The sequence below is a fragment of the Sarcophilus harrisii genome, chromosome 3, assembly GCF_902635505.1.
Source record: "Sarcophilus harrisii chromosome 3, mSarHar1.11, whole genome shotgun sequence".
Taxonomy (NCBI): Eukaryota; Metazoa; Chordata; class Mammalia; order Dasyuromorphia; family Dasyuridae; genus Sarcophilus; species Sarcophilus harrisii.
The window spans coordinates 502,444,498-502,465,931 of NC_045428.1; the positions used below are offsets into that span (position 1 = coordinate 502,444,498).

Consider the following 21,434-nt stretch of genomic DNA (forward strand, 5'->3'; position numbering starts at 1 on the left):
TGACCATGGGCCTTACTTTTTCTAGGGCTCAACAACTTCATTTATAAAATTAGGGTCTGTCCACAAAGTGGAATAGACTGCTAGAGTTACTGAGACTTCTGTTACTGGAGATCTTTGTGAGAATGCCAGATAGTCATGTTCTGGGAATTTTATAAAAGGACCATACATTTAGAGCTGGAAGGAACTATGTAGTTATACTTAGTCCAACTCCCTCAAATTTTAGATGAGGAAACTGAGGCACAGAAGAGTCAAATTACTTATCTAGGAGTTACATAGCTAGTTTGTAGCAGTCCAGACTCAACCCCAGGTTTTCTGAATCTTATTTCCCTGTTTCTGACAACATTTTCCTTATCAGGAGATTACTTTTCTTCAAGTAAGAATTAAACTAGGTGACTGATTTCTGATAGTCCCTTTCTTCCATCTCCTTAATTCTCTAGTTCTGCCATTTGTTTCAAACCTATTTGCATATCTGTACCACTTCTTCTTTTCTCAGATTTCCCCTTTTTCAAAATAAATACAATAAGAAAAATATTTTTGATAGAACAGTGAGTTCACAGGAAAATACAAATGTTGTATGTAGAGTGAAAGACTGATAATGGTCTAACTTTATGGATCCCAATGCTCTGTTCATATGGCTGGGTGAGTAATGAGAGGAAATATTGGGTTTCTGATTCACAGAATTTTAAAGCTAAGTATAGAAATATTTTAGTGCAAATTCCCTCCCCTATCACTTCCCCCAAAATTCAAAGACTGTCATAAAAATTCAAAAGAAAATTTATTTTTTCAACTTTTTTCAGGTTGCCTTAAAAGGATTTATCTACATTTCATTTTAATGCACCTATCAAACTATGTTTATGAATGAAATATCCAAAAATCTTTAGTATCAAAAGAGAGTTTTATTTAGGGCAAAAAAATAGTATAATTTCGTATTTGTATGATGTTTTATGGTTTTCAAGGCTGTTTCCTTAAACTAGGTCTTTTAGGTAGGTAGTGAACATTTTACAAATGGGGAAACTGAGGCTAAGCTTGAGGTGAAGGGTTTTGCCTGAGGTGGACCTTTTACTTATGCTATGTCGTCTTATGTTAGTACAAGTAGTGTGCAAATATTACTTTTACAGAGCCATTTATACTTTGGAGCTGCAGAAGTTTAGGATAGCCTGCATCAGATATAACTTGATGTTTGTTAAAGCTGGAATTCTTGTAAAGGGCTCTTAGCAACTTGAGTGAGGACTAGGCTTCTTTTCTCCCCTGGAGAAGCATCAAACACATAATCACTTCTTCTTGTTACTCAAAGAGATAATATCATTAGGGATATGGAAACACATTTTTCATTAAAGTGGAACCTTTTTGGGTAGAAATACAAATAATCCCTTTTTTAAAGAATGTGACTCTAATATGAAAAAGCAGTTCTTTTCTTTCCTTTACTTATATGACATTCTAAGTTTGGTCAACAGAGACATGAAATTTTCCAAAGACCATCCTTATTTCTGGGTTCCTTTCCAGTCTTCAGATGAAATCTGATTCTTTTGACCTTTCAGCCACTATGCAAAATCTTCCTCCAATTTATCCCCTCTCTGGTATTCCCTGTGGCCTGACCAATATGAAGTGATGCCTCTGCATGTCCAAGGAACTGCCTTCAGCTACAGGTTCTTCTCTCCTTGAAGCAGCCTTCTTTCTTTTTTTCCCCCTTTTACTGCTAGCTGACATTGATTACTGAACATCAAGGAACACCTCCCTACTTCCAGTTTAGCCCAACCAAGGATTTTGGTGGGGGGAAAAAGTAAACATAAATAAAAAGAATGAACAAACGCATCAAATGAACATAGTCTCCCATGTTACTGCCACCATGGCCCTGGCCTCACCTTTGGGTTTTTCTGAATCTGGGTTAGTAGTTATATTCCCACAAAGCCTTGCTTATTTTACATTTGCCCTATATTCACAAGACTTATTTGTGTAGGAATGGGAAATCTGAGATAAGCTCAGTTGGTATTAGTCAGAATTTGACTATGGTCATATCATAATTAATAGCCCAATTGCATTGGGCATGGGGGCAACCCAAACTATGACCCTAGCCTAACACAGGCTTTGGGAGGGAAGCCAGAAGCTAAATAGCTGCATCCCAGAATTCCCTTTTTGGGGGAATTCTATCAAGGGCATTCCCTTTTTTGGTATGTTGAACTATATCCCTCTGCTTCCAGTTCGACTCAATCTTCCTTACTTTATTAGCTTCTGAGTCTTGATAAGACCTCATTAGGTCAATTCAGCACCTTTACCTAAAGAGATATTCAAGCCAATATAGGCCCAGGCAAGCCTAGGCAATATTTAATGGCTCTAAGCCAAACCTTTGAATGTCTTCTTCCTTTCCCTTCTTTCTAGAATTTACTTACTGGACTAGAAGTTTCAAGCAGCTGGAATTAGATATTAATGGAGATTTTCTCATTGCTAACATCCTTCTCAGTACTCTATATACTTTACTTTTTACACATTTGGCCAAGTTGAATGTAGTTAAATTCTTTTCTTATTTCAAAAGATTCTGCTTCCCACCAAGTTCTAACTCTCAGCTAAAGATATAGTTTTTCATCTGTCTCAGATCTAAAGATCAGTATTCACTGTGTCCAGTTAAGCTCTCACACCATTCTAGTACACTGTTTCAAGATGATAAATCATCATCATTCTTTCTTAAAACCTGAATTTGTAGACTTATGATACATTATTATTAAACACAGAAATGTGTTTCTATGTATAAAATACACAGAAAAGTTTAGAAGGAAATTCAGAAGAGGACATAAAAAAGATAATGTTGATACTACTTGATTAAATTTTGCACATATGCATATTTAAATATATGTGTTTAATACATATATCATATATACTTATATACACATATCATATGTACTTTATGTCATATACACTTATTTTTAAAATAAACTGTTTATAATAGATTCAGGTTTTTATATACAGTCTCCTTTTTCTGTCCTTTGCATATGGAAACTTTTTCATGTTTGTTGATCATTTCTAGTTTATAACAAAAATATTTAAATATTAAATACTTTAAAAGTAATGTAGTTTTCAACTACAATGGCAGTTAGCATTTTATACTACTTAACACTTAAAGATTTACTGATTCCTTTGCATACATTGTCATTTAAATAGCACAAGTGTTATTGTTCCTATTTTAGAGATGAGGAAATGAAGGTGTAGAAGAATGTTATAACCCAAGTACTTTTTAAACTGTAAAAATGCTAACAAATAGCAGCAACCTGTTCTCTCTAAGGTCCTCTTCCACTTGTATTCTATGTACCTGAAATGTATATTGTTGGTTGCAAGTTATCTCCTCCAGGAGAATGTTTCTGTTTTTGTTTAGGTTTTGTGGAAGCAATGGGGATTAAGTGATTTGTTCAGGGTCGCTCAGCTAGTAAGAACCTCAGGTCACATTTGATCTTGGGTTCTCCTTATTCCAGGACTGGTGCTCTTATCCATTGTGTCACCCAGCTACCCCTTTCCCCATGAGGGTAAGACCATGTTTTTTGCCTGTCTTTATATGCTTAATGTTTAGCTCAATATCTGGAACATAGTAAGTGCTTGATAAATGTTTGTTGACTTGCCCAATGACACACAAAAACATGGAAGAAATGAGTAGCAAAGATGGAATAACCATGTTTTCTCACTCCAAATCCAGTTTTTCTTTCCTTTGAATTATAACTACTTCTTTTTGATAGTTAGTCAGTCCTCTCTATGTTTTAGGTAATTTGGGGCTTTTCATTTCAATGTAAAAAAAGAAACCTGATGCTTTACTTGATAGAATCATAAAAATTTAAGATTTGAAGGGTATTTAGAGGTTCTAGGTGTTAAAATCAAGAAAACTGGATTTAAACCACAACTTTAATACTACCTATTAAATATTAACTTTGATCATAGCTATTTTAGCTATGTCATCTGACCTGCTCAGATTTTGACCATTTGACCAGAGTTTACATCTCTGTGAAATGGTGATAGTCCTTAACAATGACTACCTTCTAGAGCCTATATTTTTTAAAAGTTTCAGAAATCCCAAAATGCTATATATATTGTTATATTAATTAGCAGTAGCATGTTCTACTAGTGCAACAGATTTGTAATCTTAATTCATCTCTTCTAACATTTCCTAAGTGTGAGACTATGGAGACTTAACCTTTCTTAGCTCTGTTAGACTTAACCTTTTGGAGTTGTTATGAGACCCAAGAAGTATAATGTGCGTAAAGTATTTAATAAATATGATAGCTTTCTGTAAATGTCAGTTATCATTATTATTTGATCCAATATCTTCATTTTGCTAATGAGGAAAATGAAGCCTCCGGAGTAGTGACTTTCCCAAGGTCACTCAGCTACTGCAGGACAGGCCTGGGTCTTCTGACCAACCTGAAATCTAATCTCCTTCAATGGTCCAGTATTTCCTTTGTCTTTTGCACCCATCTCTCATTCTTGTTAACGTGCACTGTTCATTCTTGCTCCCTCCTTACCTTCTGTAATTCTCAGTGCTTCTCTCCTGCTATTTTTCATTTTCTGCTCATCTCAATTTGTCAGTAGCATTTCTTTTATATTTTGGCCTGATTTAATAGAGAGCATGTCAAGCCAATACTAAACTAGATGGAGCAAGTTCTAAGTACTACCCAATGTGCTCTTAATTTGTGTAAGGGCAAGAAGGCTAAGAGGTCAGTGGAAAGGTCATTCTATTTAACAGCTAATGGCAAATAACCTTGAATAGAACAATTTGAATCTAGTGGTACACTTGAAAATCAGATTTCAGTATTTTGAAAAATGAGTAAATAGTAAGCAAGTGGAGGCAATAAATATGGATAACATTTTCTAGTTGTTAAGCTATGAAAGGGAAGAAAGATATAACATTAATACCTTTAAATGATAGCAAGGTCAAAGGAAGGTAGTTTTTTGGTTGTTTTTTAAGGGAGGGTGGTTTTGGGGTTTTTTTGAGGCAATTAGGGTTGTGACTTTAAGGGTCACACAGCTTATAAATGTTTGTATTTGTATTCAGGCCTTCCTGACTTCAGGACCTATGCTCTATTCACAGTACCTCACTGCTCTCCTCCCTTATTTTAAAAAATAAGGAAGATTTAGAACTCTTTAAGTAGTTAATAGGAAAGAAATCAATAGATCAAGAAAAATGATGAATCATAGAATTTAGAGCTGAAAAAGATCTAAAAATAACATTTAGTATAATTAATTGTGAGATGAGGAAATTGCAGCTGAAGTAGTAAATAACAGAGCCAGAATTTGAACTTAGGCCTTGTAGCACTAGATCCTTGTTGTTTACACTATACTATGTTTTCTGTCTTGGCACTTGTGTTTTATACTACTCTTTGCTAATTTTTTCCTGTCAAAACTACATTACTGATTTTTAAGTAGAATTTGGTCTGACTCTCATGGTTTCTCCCCTCCTTTTGGGCTAAGTACCTCTGTATGCTCATTTTTCCTTCCTCAATCATGCCACCTTAAAGTTCTGTATTGAACTTTGTCCCTTTTTTGATGGAGTATTTCTCTAATATATTGATGACTAATATTAAAAGTTACCCGTCTTCAAGGTGAAGCAGGTTGTGGTCTCTTTAAGAAACTATTTCCTATTGATCTGTAATCCCTTTCAGAATCTCAACCATTCCTGGGGAAAACATATCCTCCCCAAATAAGTTATCTTTCCAGGATGCCAGGGCCTTAGATTCAATTAGAAATCTGGTCAAAAAGCATCCCTTTGAAGAATTGTTAATTCTAATAGGAGATCTGGGCTGTCCCAGCCCCCACTGGGTCTGACCTGCTTGGGCTGTCCCAGCCCCCACTAAGACTCAATATAATAGTTTCCTTCAACAAAGGTCTTTGCAGATGGACCTTGGTAGCTCCCCTTAGCTACCAAGACCTTCTGTTCACTGAGAATTTTCTCAGTGCAAAACTCCATTTTCCATAGATCTGCCACTATAGAAGTCAGTCTCTTGGTAAACTGATTTCTATCTAACAATAAACTTTCATTTTGCAACTAATAATTCGGGAATGAGTGAATTCTTTCACTTCTAAAACCTGCGGCTGATTCAAAGGGTATTCTTAACAACTTATAGCCACTAACCTCTAGACCACTAGGAATTTAGACCACTCAAACCACATCAAAGGTATTCATAGTCCACTGAAGTGTCTTCTACAAAACTTAATTTAAAGCCCTTCATAATTGGATTCCAAACTCTCTTTTCAAACTTATTAAATGTTATTTACCTTGACAATCTACCAGCTAACTATATGTACTGTTCTTCTAGTCTGTTCCAGATCTCTTTTCTGGAGCCTTAAACAGAGTGTCCTCCATCCCTGCATCTCTCCTCTCCTCCATATCTCAAAATCTCTAGCTTTCTTCAAAGTCTATTACCTCCTATTTGAGATATCCCCTGATTTGTATTTATTATATTTGTATTTTGTATATATTTATTTATGTACTTGTTTTCTACTTCCCATAAAATGAAAGTTATTTGTGAATAGGGATTGCTTCATTTTTTGTCTGTGTACCCACCAGCACCAAACATAGTGCCTAGACTTTTTAAAAATTTTTTTTTATTTTTTTAACATTAATATGTGATTTTCTTTTTTTATTATAGCTTTTTATTTACAAGATATATGCATGGGTAATTTTTCAGCATTGACAATTGCAAAACCTTTTCTTCCAACTTTTCCCTTCCTTCCTCCCACCCTCTCCCCCAGATGGTAGGTAGACCAATACATGTTAAATATGTTAAAGTATATGTTAAATACAATATATGTATACATGTCCATACAGTTGTTTTGCTGTACAAAAAGAATCAGACTTTGAAACAGTGTACAATTAACCTGTGAAGGAAATCAAAAATACAGACAGACAAAAATAGAGGGATTGGGAATTCTATGCAGTGGTTCACACTCATTTCCCAAAGTTCTTTTGCTGGATATAGCTGGTTCTATTTATTACTGCTCTATTGGAACTGATTTGGTTCATCTCATTGCTGAGGATGCCCACGTCCATCAGAATTGATCATCATACAGTATTGTTGTTGAAGTATATAATTATCTCCTGGTCCTGCTCATTTCATTCAGCATCAGTTCCCATAAGTCTCTCCAGACCTTTCTGAAATCATCCTGCTGGTTGTTTCTTACAGAACAATAATATTCCATAACATTCATATACCACAATTTATTCAGCCATTCTCCAATTGATGGGCATCCACTCAGTTTCCAGTTTCTGACCACTACAAAGAGGGCTGCCCCAAACATTCGTGCACATACAGGTCTCTTTCCCTTCTTTAAGATTTCTTTGGGATATAAGTACAGTAGAAATACTGCTGATCAAAGGGTATTCACAGTTTGGTAACTTTTTTGAGTATAGTTCCAGAATGGCTGGATGTATTCACAATTCCACCAACAACGTATCAGTGTCCTGGTTTTCCCACATCCCCCCCAACATTCTGCATTATCTTTCCCTGTCATTTTAGCCAGTCTGACAGGTGTATAGTGGTATCTCAGAGTTGTCTTAATTTGCATTTCTCTGATTAATAATGACTTGGAACATCTTTTCATATGACTAGAAATAGTTTCAATTTCTTCATCTGAGAATTGTCTGTTCATATCCTTTGACCATTTATCAATTGGAGAATGGCTTAATTTCTACAAATTAGAGTCAATTCTCCATATACTTTGGAGATGAGGCCTTTATCAGAACCTTTAACTGTGAAAACATTTTCCCAGTTTGTTGCTTCCCTTCTAATCTTGTTTGCATTAAAACTAAGACTTTTAATATGATGTGGATTAATATTGGCAGGGAACAGTTGAATTGATTCTAAAAAAATATTAATAATACTGGGGTGAAGATGGACTATAGCAGAGATGGTCTTCTACTACCCCACTGATCTAGAATTGATCCATCTCTCCCAAAAGACGGAAATCTGTTGAAGACCTGCCTTTAAGGTCCAGTTCCTCTCTGAAGCCTGCCTCACTCCCTGCCAAAGATGAAAGGGATTTCTCCTCCTTTGATTTTTCATAATACTCTGTCTTGACCTCTCTACCTCACAATTTTCTTAATTTCCTTTGTTTCATACTTATGTATATCCTGGTCATCCTACAACTAGACCTGTTCCCTCTACTTTCATGGATTTGAAACTCAGAAATGAACCTCGGTCATAGCATCTCTTTATTCCCCAATATTAAAGACTGACCACATAAAAGGGATTAAATAAATGTTTGCTAAATTAAATTGAACTCTACTTTTCTTTTAAATAGACATTTAAACATCCATTCTATAGGAAAGACAAAGCTACTCATTTAAAGGAAATCCTATGTTTAGTTAACAAAGCCACTTATATTATGCATGTTTCACACATTCCTGGCTTTTAGTCAATTCAATTCAACAACAAATGCTTAAGTGCTTATTATATGCTGTTTTAGGAATTAAATACTGCCCACTTAGAGTTGTCTAAATGGGGGAGCTAGCACATATACATATCAAGCCAATTTAGCAAATATGTTAAGCACTAGCTACATGTCTGCATTGGTAAAGATACAATCATCAAGTATTACAAGTCTTACAACAACAATACTGTATGATGAACAATTCTGATGGACCTGGCCATCTTCAGCAATGAGATGAACCAAATCAGCTCCAATGGAGCAGTAATGAACTGAACCAGCTACACCCAAGGAAAGAACTCTGGGAGATGATTAAAAACCACTACATAGAATTCCCAATCCCTCTATTTTTGTCCACCTACATTTTTGATTTCTTTCACAGGCTAATTGTATACTATTTCAGAGTTTGATTCTTTCTGTACAGCAAAATAACTGTTAGGACATATATGCTTTAACATACTTAACATGTATTGGTCAACCTGCCATTGGGGGAAGAGGATGGGGAGAAAGAGGGGAAAAATTGGAACAAAAGGTTTGGCAATTGTTAATGCTGTAAAATTACCTATGCATATAACCTGTAAATAAAAAGCTACAATAAAAAAAAATTTTTTTAAAAAGTCTTAGTTTTTCTCATCAGTAGGTACCTTTTTTTCTAATCCTAGGTTGTTTGGAAAATGGGTATAGCACCAACATTTAGTGGCTACAACAGATTATTACAATGGCCCTTTTATAATAAGGGTTGGTTATGACATAGAAATCAATCAATTCCTTAAATGGTGGGCATTGCAGTAGGCCCTAGGCATACAAAGACAAAAATGAAAGACAACCAGCTCTAAATGGACTTATAGCCTATTAGGGGAGACAGCATATACATTATACAGCTATATAAAAATGTAACAATAGCTTCTCCCACAACAATTATAGATATTTATTACTACATCTTTAAGAGATTTTGGAATTATGAGCAGTGATTGTTAATAGCTGATCCCTTGAGGAGGCAATGGTGAATGTATTTATTTGAAATCTGATTTTTGAGGAGTTTATGAAGATGTATTCAGGGCAGTAATTTCTAGTTCCAAATGATGTGTTTAAAGTTTCACTTCAAATGTTGGGGTTTAATCATGTGAAGAATTCACAGTGACTATTCTCTTTGGCCAAAGGCAGGCTTATTTAGGAGAAGAGGTAACAGACAAAATGAAGAGATACAAAAGATATCAGGAATGGAAAATATGAAATAGAATTGGGAGAGCAATAAGATTACCAAGCAAAGGGTTTTTTTTTTTTTAACAATTAACAATGGAAAAGACAAGTTAAAGATTTAAATTTAATTTAATTTTTAAAGTAATTTAAGTTAAGGACAATCAAAGAGGAACTAGACCTTGAAGGAGGGACTTTTAATAGTTGGAAATGCTTCTTGGTGGATGGATCCAATTCTGGGAATGGGGCAAAACCTGATAAAAAGATTGCTCTTATTAATTAATAGATTATGTTTTTTCAAAAGATTCCAAATGTTCAATAAGAAGTCAACACCATAGTTTACTTCAATTTGGAAAAACTCTTGTTGTAAGTTTACTATCAAGAAAAGCTGATTACAAAAGAAAGCGCTTCCATTTACAAAATGTAACTTGGTAATTTCAGCACAAGGAAAGGATTCCCTAGAAATAAATACAATTTTCCTGATGAGACTTTTATAAAATCTATTTAAGGAATTGAATTGTCAACAAATTCAATTTACCTCTGTGCTTCTTGTATAAAGCTAATTAATTAATGAAATCAATGAATGACTAGTCTCCAGAGAATGTTCAACCAGGATATGGATATGAAAGTAATGCTTCATTCAGAGACTTTAGCATAGATTAAAATCCTCAAGCTGATACCTGAACTATTGTGCCTGCCATGCCTACCAGACATCTTGAGATGTGAAATCTACTTAGCATCTACTCTTTCACAGCTTACATATCGTGACAGATATCCAAGTCTGTGACACTTTGGACTATGGCAGACATCCTGAAGTTTGGCAAATATTTATTAAGTAATTACTTATATACATGTAGATATTTATACATTGTCTCTCTAATTAGAATGAGTGCTTCTTAAGAGCAAGAATTCTGTGTATACGTGCTGTGTGTGAACCTTTCTTTATATTCTCAGTGCCTAGAACATGGTAGTGTTTGTTAACTTATTATACACAATATCCTGCTTGGTTCCCAGGGGCATAGGAAGAGGCCTATTAGGAGCTTATCAGATGTATAATATTTACAGAAATGATTACAATACAAGGCAAAATATGACAAGGACAGAAGAGATCTCTAGATCAGGTAGTACTCCAGGAAAATTTAAAAAGAGGAAGACTTCTGTTTGGGAGAGGAAGAATCAAAAAAGGCTTCATGGAGTAGCATGGTTTTCAACATAGATGGCAGATAAGGAAATTGATTTTGTTTCCCTTAAATACAGGAATATAGGCTGGTATTTCAACTTATAAACAGCATTTATGTTGTCCCTTTGTGTGGGTATTTTAGAGAGGATTCCTTTTGGGTCCACCCCCCACCATCCCTTTGTCTTATGGCTCTCTGCTCTTCGATCTATCTGCATAGCTGCCAGAGTGTTTTTCTACAGCACCCATTTGATCATGTCACTACCATGTTCAGTATAAAGTCCACTTCTTTTATATTCATCTCCTCAGTTCATGCCTATCTTTTCTTATCTCTATCTCTTACAATCCCTCCCTTGACATTCAAAATTACTTTATTTTTACTGTGTATTTACTTTTATTTATAATTGTGCAGGCCTGTATTATTTTTGTCTTTGTTTAGTCCCCAACACAGTGCCTGATCATAAACTCTTCTCTTTTCCATAGATCTGAAAGATAAAGGCACATAATAATCCTTGCTAGTTGTTGAATCATTGTCAGATTGATTCATTTGAAAGAAACAATTACATAATGTAGACTAAAAGATAATTTATTTTTAGACACAAATGATGATATCATAAGCAAATTAGATGAGCATGGAAAAATTATCTTTTAAACCTATTGATAACAGAAGAATGGCTGAACAAGTTTTGGTATATGAATATTATGGAATATTATTCTTCTATAAGAAACAATCAGCAGGATGATTTCAGAGAGGCCTGGAGAGACTTATAGGAACTGATGCTGAGTGAAATGAGCAGAACCAGGAGATCATTGTACACAGCAACAAGATAATATGATGATCAATTCTGATGGACATGGCTCTCATGAACAATGAGATGATTCAGGCCAGTTCCAATGGCCTTGTGATGATGAAAGCCATCTGTACCCAGAGAGAGGACAGTGGGAATTGAAAGTGGATCTCGACATAGCATTTTCACTCTTTTTGTTGTTGTTTGCTTGCATTTTGTTTTCTTTTTTCATGTTTTTTTTCCTTTTTGATCTGATTTTTCTTATGCAGAATATTGTGGAAATATGTATAGAGGAATTGCACATGTTTAACATGTATTAGATCACTGGCTGACTGGAGGAGGGGGTGGGGGGAAAGGGAAGGAAAAAAATAGAACACAGGGTTTTGTAGGGGTGAATGTCAAAAATTATGCATGTATATATTTTGAAAATAAAAAGCTTTAAATAAATAAAATTCCATGCTCTATAGGAAAAAAAAATAAAAAGACTTCACCTTATTAATGTCCCTTCTAAAAAAATGAAATGATGAAGGGGATAGATTTAGTAACACCAAAGGAGTCTTTTGAGCTGATTCAAATGAAGTAACCAGAACTAGGATATCATTGTATACAGCAATATTGTAATAACAATCAACTGTGAAAGATTTAGCCACTCTGATCAATACAATGATCTATGACAGTTCAACCAAGTGAACTGAATTTCCTTCCTCCCTAAGCCCCTAGTTTCCTATTTTCCCTCTAATATTGGATGTACTGGTTTTGTTTGTACAAAACCTTTTTAATATTTTATAATCAAAATGAACCATTCTACCTCCTGTCTCTAGCTCTTCTTTGATCATAAACTTTTCTCTTATCCATAGATTTGAAAGATAAACTCATGATGGAAAATGCTACCTACCTCTTAGAGGGAGAACTAATGGACTCTGTAGATTGAAGCATATTTTCCTTCATTTCTTTATTTTTCTTGGTCTTTTTCTTTTCATAATATGACTAATACAGAAATATGTTTTACATGACTTCATATATATAATGGTCATCATATTTCTTGACTTCTCTATATGGAGTGTTCAGAGGGGGAGAGAATTTGGGACTGAAAGTAAAAATTAAAAATTAAGTATATAAATTCAAATAAAAATCTAGTATAGAATTTAGAGTCTAGAGAGATCTTAAGTAGCTTCTTGTCTAGACCTTTCTTTTTATATATTGAGAAAGAGAGGTTCAGAGGTTTCCCTAAGTATGTGTGTATAGCAAGTTTCATAGAAGTTATATGAACCCCCAGACTTTTGACGATACATATCACATTCTTTTTACTACATCATATCTGTGTTTACATACAAATGTGTAGAATTTTCTTTTTATTCACAAGTTAGATTTTTTGTAAGTGGTAGGAGATGAAGTGAAAATCCATAAAAATGAGATAGGAATGTAAGTTATAGGAAGAGCCATGCACATAGAAAGAAAAGATAGGTAGAGGTCCTGATCCTGAATCTTCTATATACTGGCTATGTGAAACCAGCAGAAATCATTTAATGATGCAGGAGGGCCCAGTTAATGAAGGACATTAGAGAATGACTAAGGACTCTTCTATTTCTAATATTATGCACTTCTGAAAATAGCTAAAAAAAAAAAAAAGGGGGGGTGGAGGGGGGAACAGAATTAGTTGGATTTTTTAAGAGATGGAGCAGGAAGTCAAATAAAAAACCATGGGTAATCAATTGAACCTAGATTTCTTGCCTCTAAGTTTACTGTTCTTTATCCTGTAATACACTAGCTTTTAACTTTGAGATGTTGAGCCCCTTATTTTAAAGGTGAACATTCTTATAAAGTCCTAAAGTCAAATGATTTGTCAAAAGTTTCAGCATTTTGTCATAGATCCTGCCTATGAGTCTAGACCCCAAGGCCAGTGATCTTTCTCCTGTGCCAATCCTTTTCTCTTTGTACAGCTGAATTATTCATTTTTCCCTTAGCCATCTAAGTGGGAACTTGAGTATGGGGTAAAAGTGAGAAGATAGGAAGTAACAGAGAAAGAGAGAGAGAAGGGACAGAGGGGGAGTGGAGACAGAGACAGTCACAGATGGAGAGAGATAGAAAAACTGAAATACTGCCATTCTTCTTTTCCTGCCTCCTGCTGGCATTGTAGGCATCTAAAAAGGAACAGGGTCCCATGTTGTTCATCTCTTGCCAGCTTTAGTGTAGTCTCTGTCAATTGCTGGCAGCTCTCATCTTCTTCCCCTTGCCAGAAGAGAGAAAGGCAAGGCACTCTTCTTTAAGGAAAGCCAAAAGTATTGACTATAATAGCACAGTACAGTGCAGTGGAAAGAACATTGTACCAGAACTTGGGAGACATAGGCCTGACTCCCAGCTTTGACCCTAACCAGCTGATAAACCTTGGCCAAATCATTTCACTTCTGGGCCTAGTTTCCTTATCTGTAAATGGGATTTAACTAAGGTAATGCCTTAAGGTCCTTTCCTTCTCTAAGACTGTAGGTCATATTTAGGCTGCTCAGAAGACAAAGCCAAGAGATGTGTGGTTTCACAGCTCTAACTTGAAGGTACTGTGCCCAGAGAAAGCTCATTTTGTTTGAAATTGACTGCTAAAATACTGATTATTTCACGTTCTCTTTTGCAGTGTGTGGACCAGTTGACAAAGATCCAAACCGAGTTACAAGAGACAGTAAAAGATTTAGCTAAAGGCAAAAAGAAGTACTTTGAGACAGAACAGATGGCTCACGCGGTCCGAGAAAAAGCTGACATTGAGGCCAAGTATGTGTTTCTGAAAAACTTGTATGTCATTATTGAAAGTTTTGTTGCCTGCTTTTATTATGAGATAGAAATTTGCTTTTCTGTCTCAATATTGTCTTAGACTTTTATAGTGACCTTTCCTTTTCGACTGACATCCTTCAAATGGAAAATATGCAAAAAAGATATTTACTAAGGCATCTCCTTATTTGAAATAGACTATAGAAAATATTCAGAAGAAAAATGATATAAGGGCTGAGCAGAGGGGGCTGACCTTGTAATTAGCAAGACCCAAATTCAAGCCCTGACACTGACATATACTGGCTGCCTTACACTGGTCACAAGTCATTTAACCCTCTCTTTGTCTTCAGTCAATATTCTAAAGTTACTCCCCTTCTGGTTTATACCTCATATCAGTGAAATGCCAGCCTATATTCTCCCTCTCCCAACCTCTGCCACATTATTATGCTTTCAGCAAAATCATATATAGTCATCCCATGACATTCATGGGTTTCACATTCATGATTTTGGTTATTCAAGGATTGGCTATTGATAATTAAATGAGAATTTTTTGAGATTTGTGATGTACTAAGGAAAATCACAAACAATACATGTTTGGAGAGCAAACTAAAAAATATTTAAGTCATAAAAGCTTAAGTTCTGTATATTATTAATCTGTTTTATTATTTACCACTACAAGTATACCTAATTAAATTTATTGTAAACAGTTAAATTTTGTTAAAAAAAAAAGTTCGGTGCACTAAAGAAACTGCAGCTTTTTAAAGGGTAAAATGTTGTTTTACTTGTTTTGTGTGTTAAATTAATATCATCAAAATTATTTTAAAAATAAAAGTTTGGGGTGGGGCTACAGTTATTCATAGTCTTTCACATTTGTGAGGTCCTGTGCTGCTAACTCCACAGATGTCAAGAGATAACAATAATAATTATTTAATCTTGAGGAACCACTCATAGCCAAGTAAGAGCCCAGAGTCTCATTTGTATTAACTTATGGTAATATTTCCACAAAAACTGAAATTAGAATTGTTGAGTCTTGCTTCAATAAGCCTTTCATATCATGACATGTCTAAATTATATGAAAGAGAGATATTACTCTATTGAGAACTAATACATATTGTGTTTATAAATGTGTATATATGTATATGTGCAAGAATATGCATATATGTATGTGTGTATAAACAAATATGGGGAGGGCAGCTTGATGTATTGCTTTTCACTTGTACATAGGGACAACAACCACATCTACATCCAACTTGTTCCTTTGCTGGTTGATTTTTGCCCTGGTTTAAGCCCTTATTACCTCATGCCTGAATCTTTACAAAAGTCTGCTAGTTGTTTTCCTTTTCTCAATTTATTTTCTACTATACTTCATCCTTTATTCAGTTGCTAAAATCAATCTTCCCAAAATTCAGATTCTGACTATGTGGTTTCCTGTTATCTATAGGATCAAATAAATATAAAATCCTTTGCTTCCCTTCCAAAGCCTTATCCTTTCCTATTTTCTAAGTCTTCTTACACCTTAGTCTCCTCCATATACTCTGCAATCTAATGACATTGGCCACTTGGATGCTCCTCACTCAGGACATTCCACCTCCTAATTCCAGGCATTTTCTCTGGCTGTTCTCCATGCTTAGAATACTCTCTCCCTGCATTTCCACTTCTTGGCTTCCCAGGCTTCCTTCAAGTCCCAGCTAAAATCGCACCTTCTGCAAGAAATCTTTCCCATTCCCCCTTGATTTTATTGCCTTTCATCTGAGACTACCTTTAATTTAATCTGCATATATCTTGTTTTACATAACTGTTTATATGTTGCCTTCCCTATTAGAATGTAAGTTCTTTTAAGACAGGGATTGTTTTTTGTTTTTCTATGTATATTGTATTAAAACACACACACACACACATATATATATATATATACTTATAAGAGAGTCAATTAACCTGTATATGCAGAGTTATTATAATTCTCAATCTCTTAAATTCAAAGGCAGTCTGATGAATATGTCTTGCAATAATCTCAAAAACAATCATTCAGAATATGCCCAGTCTCTAGATCTCTATAATACATAGGAAACTATTTCCTATGGGTTAACTTCTGTTGAATTCAAACAGAAGTCATAGCAAAGTTGCCATGTGCAGTACTGGGAGATAGATTCCCTTTCTCAGAGAAGTCATACTAAGGTTTCAGAGGAAGCAAAGAGTTTCTAAAAGTCCCACAGCAATTAAGAGACAGAAGCACAGCTGGCTCTGAGTACTTCTGCCTCTAAGTTCATGATAATTCCTTCTATATATTGATCCCAGGTAAGAGTTCAGCTAAAGTCTAAAGAAGGTCCTCAAATGCCAAATCACATAGTTGTATTTTCCCCCCAAAACTATAAAAAGGAATTGGACTTTGCATCAGTAGTGGAGTTGTTCTTTATTATTCTAAAGATGCTCATAATGAATCCTTTCATTTCAGAACCTGTCCATCCTAGGAGAGTATGGAGACCCCTCATAATATATTCAAATAATTAGGAAACTTTTTTTTGTACTTTTCGAATAGTACTCTACATGGCAGAGGAAAGGAGGGGAACATGCATTTATTAAGCACATTTTCTGTGCTAAGTATTATGCTAAGCGTTTTACAAATATTCTATCATTTGATTTTCACAACAGTCCCAACAAGCTCTGACCTGAGAGAGCTGAGGTCAATGTAACCCCTGCCCTCCTAGAATTTATTATTTGTTTGAAACATTAGGACAGCATAAATGCTTTCAGAATTTAAATGGATTTGTAATCCCATCACTCCATTAAGTCCAAGACCCATAAATAGATAACCATATACATAATAATATATTTTAATATGTTCAAGAGAGAAACATCAATTGTTAACTGAAATCTTAGGGGAAAGGTGATTTCCAGTATAGATCAAGGAATGTCTCATGGAGTAGGTAACATTTGAGTTGTATTTTAAAAGCTGGGGAAAATTTCAAAAGCCAGTAAAGTAGAAGAAGAAGGACATTGCACTTATATAAATGAATTTTCCTAGTCATCAGAAGTTATGGGACAAAGAACTCAGTGATAGATGTCACAAATTAATGCCTAGGGGGGTCTTGGAAGGTTGTTATGTGAAGAAAGTGCGACGGTACAGTAGGGCCAAATTGCTATCATCATTTTTATTGTTATTATTTTATAATAATGAATGGATCAGGAATATAACATGTTAGGCCTACAAAAAGGAGTTGGCTCTTCAAAGTGGAATGCACAAACCATTAGAAGTATGTGAACTGAGCTTAAAGAATCAAGTCAAGTTATACACAAATGAGAAAAACAGAACATTTCAACAGACTGGTATCCTAAAGTAGTTCACAAATTGAAAGTCATCTTTACTGTTTGATCTGCTACTCAGACTGCTGCTTGTGCCTTTTTCTTTAGACTTGGGGGGGGGGAGATTCTGAGAATCAATACTAAGAGACCAAACTGAAGACAACAAAATGGGACTGAGATTTTTGCAACCATATGATTCTAGAAATTTTCAAATGACTCATCAACCCTGTTCACCAGACTTCTGTTTTAAGGAGATTTGTCGTGCATACACTTGGATGGTCTTCTTTTACAAATTATCCTTTCTGTTGTTTTCCTAAGGTCTAAGATCATTTTCTGGGAACTTTTTTTTGAATATCAAATCCTCACTGTGTTTTGAACTAGCAGAATAAAATACATATGGAGGAGATCAGAGTTTAGACATATATGTGTACTTATTATATTACTTATTCAGTTCACATCACAGAATTGTTATAAGGCAAACATTTTTTTAAACATAGGGCCCTATGGCGTACAGAAAAGTGACTTGCTATTTATTAGAGGCAATGGCACTAATAAGTGGAACCTAAGACCTGGCAAAGAGATTTTTAGACTATATGGAGATCTACGTATGTGATTTAGAATATACCTCAAAGTACTTATATAAACATCCATACATATATATATTACTTCCTATTGCTAAAAAAAAAAGAATTTATTTCTTGAATGTATAGATTTACAAATCAATTTGTGATTTTTGTGCCTTTGAGTTCTTTTTTTTCCACATTTTTACAAATGTATAAAAATACTAATCGTTTCTATTGATTTTTCCTATAGGTCCAAACTTAGTCTTTTCCAGTCAAGAATCAGTTTACAAAAGGCAAGTGTAAAGGTGAGCTTCTGCAAACTTTTGTTATTAAATGGAAAGTCCTATAGAGATATTAGAAATTTGGTGATTAGGCTTTTAGTCCATCAGAAAGATTTAGACTCAGGAATTGCCTCATCCCCAGTGCTCAGGAATTTAGAGGCTTTCTGTGCCTGACTCTTAGCACCATTGGAACAATGATATACTTCCCCCCAAAAAATGGTTCAGGACCAAAATAGGCTCAAAGGATCCGTATTTTCTTGAGTTTTCAGATGAAAACTGTGTTTGACTGTGTTTGCAGTAAACTTCAGCTCACTCTTATCTGTTCATAGGTTTGCTTTTGCCTCTACATTTAGGGCTAGAAAAATGTCCTCAAGGTCAACTACATCATTTTACAGTTGAGGGAACTGAGACCCAGAGTCGTGAAGTGACTATACTTCTAGGCAGTCTGATATGAGATCAAACCCAGGTCTTCTTGACTCCAAATTTAATGTTCTATCTACTATACCATCCTACCTCTTGATGGAGTTTTGTCCTCATTTAGGGCAGTTGCCCAGGATTATAGGGAGAAGATTTTATTTTTTCAGACTTAAAGCTAAGGATGCAAGATTAGTGAGTCCAGGAGCCTGAAAGTTGCTTACCTGATCCAGCCTAAAGTAATTTCTCTCTTAATGAGAATCTTGGAATGAAAAAAAAAATCAGATTTTTTAAAAAACAGAATTAATTACTAAGCTAAGAAAAAGAGTAAAGATAAGGCTGTAGATATTGCAGCCAAGCATTTGTTTTTCAGGGAATTTTCATTGAGTATATTAAGACCGATTATTGGATAATAGATCTAGAGGTCAGACTAAAGAAAGAATTCATTCACTAATGGTCTGTTTTCAGCTTAGCAAGAGGTCTCCAGCAAGATACTCCAGGGATCTTCTTCTTGACCCTGTGCTGTTTAACATTTTTTATCAATGACTTTTGTAAAGAGTGAGGGTATGATCAGCACATTGCCAAATAACATCAAGTTGAATGGATAGCTCACACAACAGATGACAAAGTCAAAATCTTAAATGTATAGAGATAAATACAGTGTTTTACACATAGGTTCAAAAATCAACTCTACAAGTACAATTATAGGATAAACAGGGTTAGGCAACAGTTCATTTGAAAAAAGACCTGAAGTTTTCAGTTGGCTTCAAATTCAGTTAGCATTCACAGTGTGATATGGCAACCATGAAAGCTGTGATCTTCAGCTGTATTGAGGAGCTATGTCACCTCTGAGAATAAGAAGGGAACAAATAAGGGCTTCTGAAATTAGGAAAGGGATAGCCCCAGTGTTCTCTATCCTGGAGAATGGGGGTTGGTCAGTTCTAGTACCACACTGTAAGTAGGACCTCCAGAGCAGAACACCACGTATGCAGAAGGACTTTGCTGTCTTTGATCCCAGGAGGCAGAACAAGGAAATGAATAGAAGGGACAAAGAAACAAGCTTAAAGGAAAATCTCCTAAACAATATGAGCATTCCAAGTTATATGAGCTCCTTTGGGAAGTAGTCAGGGCCTCTGCCACTAGATGTTGATTTAGCGGGTAAGTTGTAAAGGATTTCTTCATACCTTTGTAAAGGTATGAGTGGGATTGGTGGTCACTAAGGCCCTTCTAATTCTGAAATTCTGTGATTCTGTGCTAGAGACTTAAAACAGGATGTGATCTCAGAGGTCATCTAAACTAATCTACTCTAATCTCAGTTATAACATTTCTGCCCAGTGATCATCTGGCCTCTGTTTGAAGACCTCCACTGATGGGGAGCCATGACAGTCTATTCATTTGTGAAAAACTCTGCAAAACCTTTGTGTCTCCCCACCCTACTTGGTCCTGGGGCTGGCCTTGATGGCCGACCAGAAAAAGTATCTCTTTCCCAAGGAGTCTCCTTGAAATATTTGAAGACAGTAGTTATGCCTCCCCAATCTTCTCTTTCACAGACAATATTCCTAACTTCTTTAAAAGATCTTTAAATGGCAGTCTTTGATTCTCCTCCGCCACCAAGTTTGGCCCATTCTAGTTGTCCTTTTACAGATGTACTCCAGTTTGTCAGCTTCTTTCCTCGATTGTGATGCTCAGAACTGAGCCCTGTACCACATGTGGCGTGGCCTCATCTGATCTCACAGTATTTTATACTTTTCTTAAAGCATTTCATGTTTTAATCTGTATTACAATTTCCACATACCTTATCCCTATTGAACTTTATGTAAGCTCCTAGAAGTTGGCGATTATAATTTATTTATTTCTTTTTTACCCAGTACATGCCCCAGAACATAGCATACACTTAATAAATGTTTGAATGTATAAACTTAATTGTTCACAAGTTGCAAAATACATTGGGGGCATTGCTAATTTGGGGGCATTAATTTGGTTTCTATCTCCAATATATATTTAAATAAGTACAAGTATCAAGTGATTCTCTGTGTGTTACATAAAACAAGTTACTTATCTTTGTGTCTTTATTTTTCCATTTGAAAATATGAACATATATGTGATTGTCCTTTGGAAATCTTCTCAACTCATGGTTCTTGATGGTGTGCTATTACTTTCACTTATTTAGAATCAATCAACAATACCTGGAAATTGTTTGCAGGTATATCACAAATATGGTTTCTTCTGTAGACCTTCATAACTTAGACATACAGAAAGTAGGAAGATGAGGGGAGAAAGAATGAAATGGGTTGTTTTATTTACCTCACTGCTTTTTCTTGTTGGAGCCCTTGATAGAGATCGATGAAAATTTACCATTTATTTGTGTTCCATAGTTTGAACAAAATTGTATTTTTTATTACGTTTTGTTTTTTGTTTCTATTTTAGTTAAAAGCCCGGCGGTCAGAGTATAATTCCAAAGCTACCCATGCCAGGAATGACTATCTTCTCACATTAGCTGCAGCTAATGCACACCAGGACCGTTACTATCAAACTGATTTAGTCAACATTATGAAGG

At 35.2% G+C, this 21,434-nt stretch overlaps 1 protein-coding gene across 2 annotated transcripts in view; it reads left to right on the forward strand.

The window, feature by feature from the left end:
• The window catches only part of FCHSD2 (FCH and double SH3 domains 2), a 354,207-nt gene that overhangs the window by 166,431 nt on the left and 166,342 nt on the right, over nucleotides 1-21,434 (forward strand). For both annotated transcript variants that reach the window (XM_031961492.1, XM_031961491.1), the window contains exons 6-8: nucleotides 14,189-14,322; nucleotides 18,433-18,487; nucleotides 21,305-21,433. In XM_031961492.1, coding sequence (XP_031817352.1) covers nucleotides 14,189-14,322; nucleotides 18,433-18,487; nucleotides 21,305-21,433 — 318 coding nt within the window. The remainder of the gene's footprint in view (nucleotides 1-14,188; nucleotides 14,323-18,432; nucleotides 18,488-21,304; nucleotide 21,434) is intronic.